The sequence below is a fragment of the Cryptotermes secundus genome, unplaced genomic scaffold (genome assembly GCF_002891405.2).
Source record: "Cryptotermes secundus unplaced genomic scaffold, Csec_1.0 scaffold1430, whole genome shotgun sequence".
Lineage (NCBI taxonomy): Eukaryota > Metazoa > Arthropoda > Insecta > Blattodea > Kalotermitidae > Cryptotermes > Cryptotermes secundus.
The window spans coordinates 116,012-131,066 of NW_019736419.1; the positions used below are offsets into that span (position 1 = coordinate 116,012).

At 39.8% G+C, this 15,055-nt stretch overlaps 1 protein-coding gene across 1 annotated transcript in view; it reads left to right on the forward strand.

Annotated features, from left to right (window-relative positions):
* LOC111869963 (nuclear transcription factor Y subunit gamma) overlaps positions 1 to 15,055 on the forward strand; it is a 91,061-nt gene that overhangs the window by 38,293 nt on the left and 37,713 nt on the right. Inside the window, exon 5 of the mRNA XM_023861864.2 lies at positions 2,660 to 2,830. Within this exon, the coding sequence (XP_023717632.1) occupies positions 2,660 to 2,830 (171 nt within the window). The remainder of the gene's footprint in view (positions 1 to 2,659; positions 2,831 to 15,055) is intronic.

Here is a 15,055-nt window from a genome sequence, read left to right on the forward strand (position 1 = left end):
TATCAGTTCATTCCTCAGTCTCCTGTATTTCCTCCTGCCTTCTTCATTGTTGACATTCTTCCATTTCCTTCGCTCCTCCATTTTACTCATCATCTCCTGTGTAACCCATGGTTTTCTTGCTATCTTCTCAACTTTACCAACAAAATCACTGATAGTATCTAACATGCATTCTTTTATATTGTTCCACTGTACTTCAGCATTTCCGCTTTCACCTTCAATTGCACCGAGTTTCTCTTCTAGGGTCTCTTGCACGCTTTGTCTTTGAGCATATAACTTCTCCAAATCCCATCTAGGTCTGCGCTTTTGAAATCTTATAATTTTCTTCAACCTGGTTCGGAACTTGGCAACCAGTAAGCTGTGGTCAGAGTCAATATCTGCCCCAGGCAGCGTCTTCGCATCCTTCACACTGTTTCTGAATCGATGTTTCACAAGGATGTAGTCCAGCTGATGCCTCCTCCAATCCCCAGGTGCCTTCCATGTGTAAATTCTTCTCTTTGGCTTCTTGAACCAAGTGTTGGTGACAGTCTGTCCATTTCGTTCACAAAAGTCAATAAGCATTTGACCCCTGTGATTCCCCCTTTCTAGTCCATGTGATCCAACAATATTCTGATATGGTTTATCTCCAACAATGCTATTTCTGTCTCCCAATATGATGCTGTTTGTGTCACCTCTTCCATCTTCCTGAAGAATTTCTTGAATTGTGTCATGCACTTTTTCCACTTCATCATCTTCATACTCTGATGTTGGCATGTACGCTTGCATAATCAGTATATCTACCGGTTCCACCTTTAACTTAAGAGCAATAATTCTGTCATTACAAACAGTCTTCTTAACAACACTCCTCACTACACACTACACATCTCATATAAGACAAAAAATAATATAAAACATCTGTTAAAATTAAATAATGACAGAAATGATAAGTATGGCCTTAGTGGTGTTTACCAAGTACAATGCTCTGACTATTCGTTAAAATATGTAGGACAGACCGGACGTCTCTTTAAGGTCAGATTCAGAGAACACATACGAGACATAAAAAATAAGGGACAAAGCTCCAGATTTGCTTAACATATATTGGACACCACACATGAATATAATACGATAGATAAAACATTAGACGTTCTATATATCGGCAAGGAAGGCTGAACCCTGGATACATATGAAAGATTTCACATTTACGAAATCAGGAAACTAAATTTTCAACTGAATGATAATTTTACTGAAATATTTAGCCCTATATATGATGTAATCATTGATACTTTTTTTTTTCCTTGGCACTACAGCCCCAGTGGGCGTAGACCTACCTCCATGAACTTCTCCATTCACTTCGGTACTTATAGATCTTACACATTTGGTAGGACTCCTTGGGTGTGTGATCAGCTCGTTGCAAGGCCTCTACCTGTACACAAACACAGAAAATCGCACACACACACACACACACACACACACACTAACTAAACATCCATGCCCTTAGTGGGATTCAAACCCACGATCCTGGTTTCCATGCAAGCAAAGACAGTACATGGCTTAGACCACTCGGCTACCATGACCGGCCAATCATTGATACATACAGAACATAATATACAGTCCTACCCTCCCATGCCCCTCTACCCCCACTTCTGCATACACCTTATACCTTATTTGTACATCTTCCCACCTCCCACCCTTGCATTGACTTTTAACATACATCAACAAGTCAGTTGTTTACATTCCCTACAGAACGGACAATACTTTGTAAGATGAGGCATGGACTAAATAGTAAGTAAATAATGCACTATATTCAATACCAAAATCAGTTGTTGATTATAACAAAATTTAATACTGTTACTTTCATATCATTTTCAGATTAACATTTATATTACTACATCTGCATCACGAGCCTCCAAAACAGTCTATTATATATATATATACAAAATATAGAATACTCCAATTTGTCCGTGGGAAGACAACAAAATCACAAAAACCAACGACTGGCTCGATGATGTAAAGCATCACTCGAAGAATTTTATGCTTGTTTTATACTATAACTTTTGTTTTATATTGTATGTTTATTGTATTTTTATTCCAAGTAATTTTATATAATTAATAATATTGTATCCAATTTTACTAGTACTTCAATTCAGTGGTGTATGTATGTTAGCCATGTATTTGCCTGATGATGGCTTTTAATAGCCGAAACATGTAGCAGAGCCAAACTTGGCACTGACCTTAATATAGTTGTGTTGTGACGGTTTTAATAAAGAGATTGCATATTATAACACAACAGGAATCATGAAATGAAAATTAGAATCATCAAGTCAAGGAGGATGAGGTGGGCAGGGCATGTAGCATGAATGGGAGAGAAGACAAATGCATATAGGTTATTGGTGGGAAAGCCAGAAGGAAAGAGACCACTGGGAAGACCAAGGCGTAGGTGGGTGGACAGTATTGAAATGGATTTTAGAGAGATGGGATGGTATGGATTGGATTGATCTGCCTCATGATATGGACCAGTTGAGATCTCTTGTGAACATGGTATTGAACCTTTGGGTTCCATAAAATGCTGGGAAATTCTTGAGTAGCTGCATATTTGGCTTTTCCTCAAGAAAGGCTCAGCTCCGTAAGTAAGTAAATAGTTTTATTTGCAAGAATTTCAGTTAAAAATATTATTTTATGTTAGGTTCACTATTATTTTCAACTGGCCCAGCAGCATCAGGCTGCTTTGCAACAAACAGCCCAGCAGTCAGGTTCAGGTAACCAGACAGCAACTGCAGTACCAACTATTCAAATTGTGCAACCTACAACTGGACAAGTGCAGACTGTCAGCATTGCCAATCCAGCAGTTGAACAGGTACTACAATTTCATGGAGTTTAAAACCATATTTTCGGTTATGCAAAGAATGAAGATTTTTTCCATTTTAAATGTCTATTAAGCCCCTTATATTATTAGTGTGACACACAACTTTGATCTGAATATTGGCCCGGTAGATTCTGGGCTTCAGATGTCACCTGGAAATTACGATATATGACAGCCAATGAAAGTACAGTGGAATCACATCATATGCACATCTAATTTACATTAATTCAACTGTACACGCTCCCCCGCCATAATAGTACGAGTGATTCTGCACACAGTGTCATTCAGTGATCATAATCTCTTACCACCTCCAGATAGTGTTGTCAAGGGAAGAGGCATATCCAGGTTGAATGGTGAGTAATGGATTTTCAAGGGTAGTTCTGACTAAATGCAATTCTGGGTTTATGTGACACCTTTAGAACGTAACCCCCGTGTAAAATCTGACTCTACTGTATAATAAAATCTGTATCATTAGAACTGTTCCGTAACATTTTGTAGATATAAACTTGAAATGTTCTCACAGGTATGACAAATTCACACTAAAATCCAGGAAATGATATATGGTACTTTTTGTTATTGGTGCTAAAAATATCGACACAGCACAATTCTGTAGTTTACTGTTATAATAACACTTGATAATACCAAATTTTGGTAAACCCTAGGATTTATGCGTTGAACCTAGCGTTTACCAAACAGTGTTGTTAAAAGCCCCATGCCAAAAACAAATACTCAAAAAATTTTATGTATAACGTTTATTCAAAGAAAATGATATATACATTGTTAAGGAGCATGAATCATCTTCATCTTTTCTATGCGGCATGAACCAACCTGGAATGCGAATTTGATTTGCAGAAAACAAAAAAAAAAAAAAAAGAAAAAAAAAAACGAAATAATTAGTTTATTTTTTATGATACATATCTAACTCTTTTTTACTAGAAAGCTGCCTAGAGGCATTTATTTTTGCTGACGCTTCAAAATTTGGTGAAAATGCAACACAGCATTATCATTAAATAAATTTGTAGCACACATAGCCACTGCCTTATTAGGGTGATGTTTCTCAATGTATGATGCAACAGTTTCCCATGCTTTCAGCATTTCTCTTATTGCGCCAGAAGATTGTTGCTTTGCTGTTACCTCCTCCTCCTCCTCTGACAAACTCTCCTCCACAACTTCTTGCTGTGAAACACAATGCAACTCCATAAGCTCTTCGGTGGTTAGCTCTTGGCTGTGCTCTTCCACAAGCACATTGATATCATTGTTATCCACCTCCAGCCCCATGATCTTGGCCAAAGACACAATCTCGTTGACTACAGGCTCCACAGGTACTATCTCAAAGCCCTCAAAGTCACATTCGACAACGCTCTCCAGCCAAAGCTTCCAAGCAGAAGTAAGGGTTCTCTTGGTAACCCCTTCCCACGCCTTTTCGATCATCTTGAGGCAGGCAAGGATGTGGAAGTGATATTTCCAAAACTCTCTGAGAGTGAGATTGGTCCCTTCAGTCACCTCAAAACAACGCTTGAAGAGCGCTTTAGTGTCATCATCATCATGCAGTCTTCCAAAACAATTCCTCCACTTATTGCGATCTAGAGCTTTCTCCTTCAAATGACAGTAACCTCTTCTGTCCCCAAGGTCATCCAGCATCTTCTTACATCTTCTTCCTCGTCTTCTTGTCACTTCTGTCTGCCCCTCTATTTTTCCTTCAATAACTTCTTTTAGAAGGCAGTTTCTGCGTAAAACATGACCAATCCAATTAGCCTTCCGTTTTCTTATTTCGTGTAGGATATTCCTCTGCTCGCTGACTCTAATTAACACTTCTTCATTTCTCACATAATCGGTCCAAATATTTTTTCGCAGAAGGACCAAACACTTCATTGACCCAATCAGTAAAAAGGTCACGTGTCACCCAAGCCTTGTTGTTGGACTTCCACATCACATTTAGCCTGCTCTTCTGGACTTTACACTTCTTGAAGGCTCATGGAGTTTCTGAATGGTAAACAAGCAGCGGTTTAAGTTTCAAATTGCCACTTGCATTGGCACAAAATAGCAGCGTGAGACAGTCTTTCGTTGGCTTATGGCCGGGCAATGCATTATCCTCTGCTGTTATATAGGTTCGCTTCGGCATCTTTTTCCAGAAGAGACCTGTCTCGTCACAAGTAAAAACCTGTTGTGGCAGGTAACCCTCAGAATCTGCGAGCTTCTTGAAGTTGCCGATGAAGTTCTCTGCTGCCTTTGTGTCGGAGCTTGCTGCTTCACTGTGCCTTACAATGCTTTGGATGCCAGTTCTTCTCTTAAACTTCTTGAACCATCCATGGCTTCCCTTAAATGCTTCTTCTTTGGCCGTTGATGATCCTGGCGTCTTCTTAACGAGGTCAGCAAAAATCACTTTCGCCTTCTCATGAATGATGTTCTCATTAATAGTGTCACCTTGCAATTGCTTTTCGTTTATCCATATGAGGAGCAACGTTTCAACATTGTCGAGAATACGTAACCGTTGCGTAGATATTCTTGTCACTCCCTTTGAAGCATCTATCTTCTTAATCTTGTCCTTGTTCTTAAGGATAGTGCAAATCGTTGATATAGACATTTTTACGTACTAGATCAGCCACGCTCACACCTCGTTCTCGCTTTTCAATGATTTTACGTTTCATATCTATGGTTATTTTTATCCTCTTATGGGTGTCTTTTTGCGGCTTTTTCTTAAGGGAAATTTTTGCAAGGGTTATTAAGCTTTGCACAAAAAAATCACAAATAATATGTCTGAACACAAGTTTGGAAAAATGTGTGATCACAAGCGACACTAAGATGCTAGCAGAACGAGTGCTAAACACAGACTGATGTAGCAAGCACACAATCCAGGACTTCCCCTCTCGTCACTCATTATGCGAAATGTCGCTCATTAAGTGAGTCATTATTTTACACTTTGTTTTGCTCGGTATGCGAATTACTCCTTATGAGAGGTGCTCGTTAAATGAGGTTCCACTCTATGAGGGGGTACCCAAAAGAAATCGAACTTATTTTTTTTTAAACTTATTTATTCAAATTTTAAGCACAAACCTTCAATCCCCTTCAAAGTACTCTCCACTTAAAGTAATACACTTGTCTAGTCTTATTCCATTTTTCAAAACATTGTCTAAATACATCTTTTGAGATGCTTGACAGTGCCTCCGTCGTTTTTTCCTTCACCTCAGCAACATCAGCAAAACGCTTTCCTTTCATGTCTCTTTTCATTCGAGGAAACAAAAGAAAAGTCGCAAGGGGCAAGGTTGGGCGAGTATGGAGGGTGAGGAACAGGGGTCATACCATTTTTGGTCAAGAACTGTCATACAGACAGGGCTGTGTGAGCAGGGGCATTGTCATGATGGAAAAACCAGTCACCCGACTGCCACAAATCTGGCCGCTGAGCTCCAAGTCACTCCCGACAGCTCCACAATTTCTTCAATGGTCCGTCGTCGATCTTCCTTGATGATTTCACGAATTTTTTCAACATTTTCATGTGTTCGGGCCGTGGAAGGACGACCAGAACGAGGTTTGTCATCAGTTGACATTTCACCATTTCTGAAATGGGAAAACCACTCAAACACTACCCCATAGCATCATCCTTGTATGCCGTTTTTAACATATCAAGAGTTTCTGTTCCACTTTTCCTGAGCATAAAGCAGAATTTCACCGCCGCATGCTGTTCACGAAAATCAGCCATTGCAAAAACGACGATCACACAAAACAGTTGTCACTATAAACTCTGCCGAAACTAGTCCTTACCTTCTGAAGCAACGGTAGTCGGCTTATCGACTCAGGAATGTTAGCTCTATGCGCTCATAGCGGCAAAACGCGGTACTACAAAAGTTCTGCCCACAAAAAAATTAGTTCGGTTTCTTTTGGGTACCCCATCGTATATGTATGATAGAAATCTCACCACTAATGCTGTCAATATGTGGATATTTGATCATGGTTGACTGTGTTATGCTCCTTTAATGTTTTCTTCTTAGGATGGCCACAGAGCTTCGTATTTTGACATTTTCTTGCATTATCTTGTTAAATTCTGTCCTTAATCACATCCTTCAATGATCTGACCATAATTGTGTTTATGAATTTCTAGTCTTTATTCGAGCTTCAACTAACGCAATTGCTTTCATCGCCTGTTGGGTTCCAACTATCCAATGCGGCCTTAGGTATATTATTGTTGAAATTAAGAGTCATGTGGTCCGTTAGCCTCATACATTGCAGTGTCATGCTGTGACATGAAGGGAAACAAAACTGGCTTGTGTTAAGCAGGCCTCTTTCTTCAGTGTGCTTTGAACTATTTTCAGAATGACTTTTTTGAATAGTTTACCTGTTGTAAATTTGCAGGGAATTTTGGGTCCTTACCAGGTTTTGGTAATATTATGACTTTTGCTTCCTTCCAAGGCTTTGCCAAAATGGGACAGCCAGAGGCAGTGATTAAATACATATGTCAGGTGTACCAATGGCCTTCTTGGAAGGTTCCTGAGGCATTCATTTGGAATGCCATCAGTTCCGCTTACCTTTCTCAATTCCGAGGTATTAATTAGTTTATCTAAGTTACATGGTCTTATTTTCTCATGGGGATGTTGTCTACAGCTTCAAGCAGAGCTTGAACTCTAGCCTGCACCTGCCATTCATGGTTTCTGTCACAGAAGTCATGGTGTGTGAATTGATTTTCCAAACAGTCCAAGCAGTTTGCTTTCTTGGATGGATGAAATATAAGTCCTGAAGGACCATATACAGGATGTTTCACGACTTTAGGGTATAACTGCAGGAAGTGATTTCCTAGGTCTTTGTGATCAAAAAAGTTCGCATAAACATGTGTCTGATTTTGGACGGTTACGGAGTTATGACCGTTTTTTCGTTCCCGTACACGCCCTGGTGTGAACCGTGTCTGTTAGCTGTCGGGTTGCTACTTTTAGCCAGCTACAGACAGAGCGTTCTCATTATCTCGACACTTGAGATGTAGTACCTAGGCGGGGTGGGTTGGTATGTCCGGCGCGGTTCACAACCGAGCGGCAGCCTGTGTTGTGGCCGGCGGTGGCATTTTCGAAAATCAGCTTTAAGCACCAATAAATTGAAGTTAAAGGTAATTTCACGAAGTTAACTTTACATTCATACTTTAAATGTATTATGTATTATGTGGGTTTATTATTTTGTTCCGTTTGTTGTCAGTAATCGTTGCCTTCTATTCTGAGTTTAAAATGGTCATAATTCTGTAACCGTCCAAAATCGGACACATGTTTCTATGAACTTTTTTGATCACAAAGACCTAGGAAATCACCTCCTGCTGTTATGCCCTAAAGTCGTGAAACACCCTGTATAGCAGTTGATGCCCTTGGTCCATCTCTCTTTAGGAGGGGTTTTGTAGTGGGCCAAATAACCTGTGGTGTGACTTCAGCTTTACCTATTTTTCTTTCCCACTGTTCAAGTGCCTTTTTATGGGTCATTCATCTGATTGATTTCATGACCCAATTGACTGCTTTTTTACGCACTGGAACCCTGCTTTCCTGCCACAATTTTCTTAGCCTCTGTTTATGTTTTAATAGCCGATCTAGACCAGGAAGATCGTTATGTCCAAAACTCTAAATTTACTGATTGCCAGACTAATATGCTGAAGCAAAAGAGGCTGTAAAGTTGCACACTGCTCTATCAGCATCTCTGCCTAAGCTAATTTCGATTCTGGATGACATCAATTGCGAGGTGAGCCTTTGAAGCTGATCCCAATCTGTAAATTTTTCTGTAAGTTCTGAGAGATTCCTAATTGTGATATAATCCAGTATGTGGAATATTATTCATAGGTGATCTGAGTCCAGAATATGACAGTTACATCTGACACCCTGATATTATAGTGGCCCACAATATCTGGCATGTCACAATTTACCACAGGAGAATAATGAATGGGGCATTGTGGTGCTGAAATTTTGAATTTGCGCAAGTCAAATAAGGCCATGAGTTTCTTGCCTGAATGGTTGGAAAATGCACTATTAATATGGGTGTTTAGCATTCAGATCACATGCTAGAATAGATCATCTAAAGCTTAAGAGCTCAGTGATGTCAGCATCATTCCAGGCACAGCCTGGAGATTTATAAACAGTTGCAAGCAGTACTTCACTATTGCCAATTGGTATGCAGACCCCTGTCGCTTCTACTGAAACAAGGGGTGGTAGGTCTACATGGTTATGGGGAATGCCTTTTCTAACTGCATGGCAGTTCTGCCTTTTCTGCCTGGTTGGCAGTCAGTTCGATAGGTGTGGTAATTTGAAATTAAGGACCTATCATGAGGTTTCAGAACTGTCTCTAAAAACAGGGCCACATCTACATGTATGTCTTGCAGCTGTTTACTGAGGTCATAGTGCTGCCTCCCAATGCCATTTGCATTAAATGCTATGATTTTGAGTGTCCTATGAACTCTAATGGCCTTAAGACAGTTTTTGTAATGGCCGCTATTTTATCCTTCTCTAACACAGCACCATTAACCTTTATCGGACGGGCCATTTAATTTCCGGTAGGGGCAGCTGGACGGAGTTTATTTAAATGCCCGCCCTTCTAGGGCAATGAAATTGTAAGCATGTTTCTAAAATGGTGTCATTTCTACATTTTTTATGATAAAACGAACGAAATGAATGCTCCTTTAATGTAGAAAGAATATAGAATCAGATATTCTAATTTACAGATTTTAATATCTGTAAAAAATTTTTACACTGATTCCCAAAAAAAAAATTCCCGAAATTCATACATATTCTGCACCATGCATTCTAGCAGTGTAATACATTTTCTGCACCATGCGTTTTAGCAGTGTAAGTCCTTGTGGCGACTTCACATTCAATGATGTCTCTTGTTGACGCTTATTTATTGTATGGGACATTTCGGTATGCATGACTGTATATGCGTCTGTAATCATGTTTTAGAAAGATACGTTAGTTTATTCTCGGAATATGGTGTTGCCAGATCGGTCATTCATTCATTCATTGCAGTCAAACCATTGTGTTTGTAACGATTTTGAAACATCGCAATATAAGTTTAGCCACCCATGACATCATGAAGTAGATATCTACTTCAGCCAAGTCGTGAATGAGATTTTTGTATGTGTGGGCTCGAGGTTAAGATTTATAGCTTCTTATCGTGGTCTAAGCACAGAGATTCACTGCTAGTACTGCTAGAGAGCCGTATACACGACGACATCGTATGGAAAATGCTGAAATTAAGAAACAGCTGTTCAATGACACAGATTTGGACTGCTATTCAACCGATTCTGAATGTGGCATGGAAAGTTGGTCTTCTGATGCTGAAAATGAGAAACAGCTGTTCAATGACACAGATTATGAGAGGGGCGAGCAAAGTTGGAATTCTGATTCCGCGGACGACGGGTCATCACCTTCGTCGGCAACTTGGGGACCGCCAGACCAGTGTGGCTGGAGAGGTGTGAATAATTATTCCGGTGTAGCTGCGGGGATAAATATCACTGCAGCTAGACATCACTGGCCTGCTTCCTCTAAATCGCAACTGAGGTGTCGTGTGTGCTTTTCGCGTGGGAAGCGGTCTAGCGTTCGTACGAAGTGCGTGAGCTGCGACGTCGGACTCTGCATTTCGGAATTTTTTCGGCAGTACCATACGAAGGCCACATTACCATAGATGACGCAGGGGGGAAGGCTGTTTCCTCATGAAGATGGTGAACATATATCACATAAGTAGAGCAAAAATTTAATTTTAAATTACATTTTAAAAAAATCTTTACACGCGTGCAATGCGCGAAATCATATGAGGTCGTTCGGCCATATGACGTCGGTAGATTACATTAGATCACGCAGGAGGGAAGGCTGTCACTTTATAAAGGTTGTGACCAAAAATTATGTAAATAGAACAATTTATATTTTAAATTTAATTTAAAAAAATCTTTACATGCGTGGAATGCGCGACATCATATGATGTCGTTCTTAAATTTGTCCTTACTTTTAACGTCATATGACATCCCTAGATTACATTAGATCATGCAGGAAGGAAGGCTCTCTCCTTATAAAGGTGGTGACCAAAAATCATGTAAATAGAACAACAATTTATATTTTTAATATAATATTAAAAAAAACCTTACATGCGTGGAATCCGTGACATCATATGATGACGTTCGGCCAGCTGCCCTAACTTTTAATGACATCATATGATGACGTTCGTCTGATAAAGGTTAAACTCTGTTATAAAGTGCTCTATTAGAACTACTACTGTTACTTTCAACATTTTGTCCAGACACAGACTGTTTAAATTAGGGGCCCGAACTGACCTGTTGTCTTATGTTCATGTTGGTGTAAGGCCGCAGGGACCCTGGGTTCCATTGTGGTGGGACCTGCCACAGCCACCTGATGTGTCTGAGGCTGCTGCTGTTCCTCAGTCCTGCCTCAGAGCACTGCCGTGAAGGACATGCCTGGAGTAGTGACGTTGGAAGGGAACACTCTTGCCATTGTAGTCGTGGGTGTCCTCTGTGGCATCTATTTGTGCATCTCCTCCTGCACATGTTTGCAACCCCAATAATTGACGTGATGGTGATTTCTCCTTCCATCAACGGGCAGTTGCAACATGTTGAGGTGGAAGGTATATATCCCCGTTCTTGGGGTTATTCCTTGTGCAGGTCACTGCCCCTGCACCACCAATAGTAGGTTGCTTGCAGTTTGCCCAGATGTAGCTGAACTGCTGGCAGTTTTTGCACCATGTAAGACCATTCTGAGCTCTCTATGCTTCTACCCAGACTGTGATGTGGCAGAGGCTTGGTAGTCGGAAAATTCTTAGCATTGTGCCATCCCCGGCAAGGTTATTAGGAAAAGTGGAAGTTTATGGGTTTTGATCCCTCAGAAGGTGACCAGTGGGTGGCTGTCATCTGCTTAATGCTCACCAGCACGTCATCCTGAGATATGGACTATCGCTGTCAATTGGGCCCAACTGAGTAGGTTTTACCTGAAGAAGGAGGGAGAATCCAGTCTCCAAAACATTGTGTTTAGAAAATAAACAGGACTGATTTTAGATAAAGACAAGATGATGGATAATGTCCAGAAACATAACATTTGTACTAATGTACCCTCATCGCTAACTTTTAAAGTCCATATAAGTAAACATTTGTCTAATAATTTTCCTACCCAGAATGGCCTAAAAGAAGGAGATGCTTTATTGCCACTGCTTTTCTACTTTGCTTTAGAATATGCCATTAGGAATGTCCAGGAAAACCAGGTGGGACTGATATTAAATGTGACACATCAGCTGTCGGGCTATGCTGATAATGTGAATCTGCTTGGTGATAATGTACATATCATGAAGAAAAACACAAACAAAACAACAAACTCCGTGATTTTAGTCCACAAGCGACCGCCGCTTTAGAAATGTTAGAAAAACACAAATTTTAATTGACACTAGTAAGGAGGTTGGTCCAGAAGTAAGCACAGAGAAAACTAAGTATATTTTGCTCTCCTTTCACCAGTATGCAGAGCAAAATTATGACATAAAGATAGCTAACAATTGTTTTGAAAATATGGCACAGTTCACATGAAAACTTGATTCAGGAGGAAATTAAGAGGAGACTGAATTCAGGTATTGCTTGCTACCATTTAGCCCAGAACATTTTGCCTTCACATCTGCTGTCTGAAAACATAAAAATTAGAATACACAAAACTACAATTTTGCCTATGGTTCTGTATGGTTGTGAAACTTGGTCTCTGACATTAAGGGAGGAATGTGTTCTGAGGGTGTTTGAGAACAAGGTGCTGAGGAGAATATTTGGACCAAAGAGAGATGAAGTGACAGGAGGTTGCAGAAAACTGCATAATGAGGAGCTTCATAACTTGTACTGTTCTCCAAGTATAATTAGAATGATCAAGTCAAAGAGGATGAGGTGGGCAGGACATGTATTGTGAATGGGGGCCAAGAGGAATGCATATAGGATATTGGTGGGAAAGTCAGAAGGAAAGAGACAACTAGGAAGACCAAGATATGGGTGGGTGGATAATATTGAAATGGATCTTAGATAAGGTGGGGTGATATGGACTGGATTGATCTGGCTCAGGATAGGGACAAGTGGGGTTCTCTTGTGAACATTGTAAAGAACCTTTGGGTTCCATAAATTGCTGGGAAGTTCAAGTATGGGCAGAATTAAGCGGCCTCCATAGTCTAGGGGTAGCGTTCCCACCTCATGACTCAAGATATGCGGGTTCAAACCCGGCGGAGGTTGTGGAATTTTTAAGGGTGGAAAAATTCCAGGAACAAGTCCTCCGGGAGGGACTTTAAGCCATGGGTCCCGTGTCGTAGATTTACGGCACGTAAAAGAACCTCATGCCTCTAGGAGGCCTCTGAGCTAAATTAGGCCAAATATTTCCTGCCCAAATAGTTTCCAATGCCTCCGATAGATGAGGAAGTATTAGGTACCACTGCCAGAGGGGGGACGACCTCTCTGACAGAAAGGAACTAATTATTAGATACCACTGCCAAGTAGAGGGTAGAAACCTTGCTGGCAGAAAGGGGCTAAAGTATTAGGTACCACTGCCAGAGGAGGAATTAACTTGCTGACAGAAAGGGACTAACTATTAGATACCACTGCCAAGTAGAGGGTAGAAACCTCGCTGGCAGAAAGGGGCTGATACCGAGCACCAGTATCGGTAGGGGATGGAGACGGTAGAAATTAGAAGGGGGATGTACAATAGACTATCAGTCCCGGTGCATGGGGAAACCCAGCCCCTCAGTACTGAATCACTGAATGGGCAGAATTAAAGGATTCTCCTGTAAGATGAAGTTGTGGCAACAGGACATTGCCAGTGGGTCCACTGATATGTTCTGAACTGTATGATCACTTGCTCCAGGCAATAAATTGATCTGTGTCATTTAAATGCACTATAGCAAAAGTTTATGGACTGTTTTGAAAAGTGTGTGGAAAATACCAGCTGGGCTCGTGATCCATTTGGTATCCCTTCAACACTTCTTCCTTTTGAAGTTCAAAAGGAAGTAATGGATCTGACATTAGACAGAACCCTTAAATTGAAATTTCATGAAACTCTCATTGGAAACATTTTGGCTCTCAGTAACAGAAGAATATTCTGTGATATCAAAGATGGCTGTTAGGATCTCCTTACTATTTTCAACATTATGTTTATGTGAACTGGGGTTTTTGAATTTGAAGGAAATAACCTCAAAGGGGAGGTGATTAAGAACCACTGATGAAGAAGTGAGAGCTGCATTATATATAATTTCCTCTTGTATCAGTCTCCTTTGCCAACAAATCTGGCACAAGTATCACGAATAGAAAAAATATTCTGGAACATTTGCTTGCAGGTTGAATATAGAACATATATTTTCTTGAATTTATAGTTGAAATACATTATTAAAAGAGAATCAGAAATTGCCCTTTGGTGCAGTGCTTCTTAGTTTTAAATAAAATGCATCATATCAGCATCAGTCTTTTATAATGAGAATATGTAATACACACACCGACTAACACAGACAGACGCACAAAAACACATGCACATGCACATGCACATCACTGATAGGTTCATTTCATATGTTATATGTTCTGTTTTCATATGCCCACATTCTTATAGGGCAGGGATTTATATGTATTTATGGCCATATATGGTTTCATACCCTCTTTTTGTGAGGCAGAGTTTTGTGGCAAGTGGCATGTGTCTTTGATAAATTAGGGTGTGCCACCAGTGAAAATAGAATGCTGAACACTACTCTGACGCCACACTTTGGGTGCCTCCATAATTAATTGTTGTCACTTTCACTTTTACTTTTTTATTTGTTCCATAAATCGTTATTGACAAACATGCCACAGGATGTAGAACATGTCAAAGATAATTATAAAGGAAAAACAGTTCCTATACAGAGCTTTGTCAACAATAAAATAGGTACAATAAAATAAGAATAGCCTAAACATATAATGGATTTATCACATTTCTGCACAGTATGCTAAAATCAAGATATAAATATAATATTATCAAATATATAACATTATAAATATAAAATCAAAATAAAATTATAAAATATATTATTGTATTATATTAAAATATTCCTCTAGTGAATAAAAGGAATAAAGATACAGAAATTCCCTCAATGCGCTTTTAAATTGTTTTATATCATTTGACAATAGTTTTATAGGAGCAGGCAGTCTATTAAAAACCTTAATCCCTGTATAATGTAAGCCTTTTTGGTACAGTGACAGATGAGACCGTGGGTAATGCATATCGA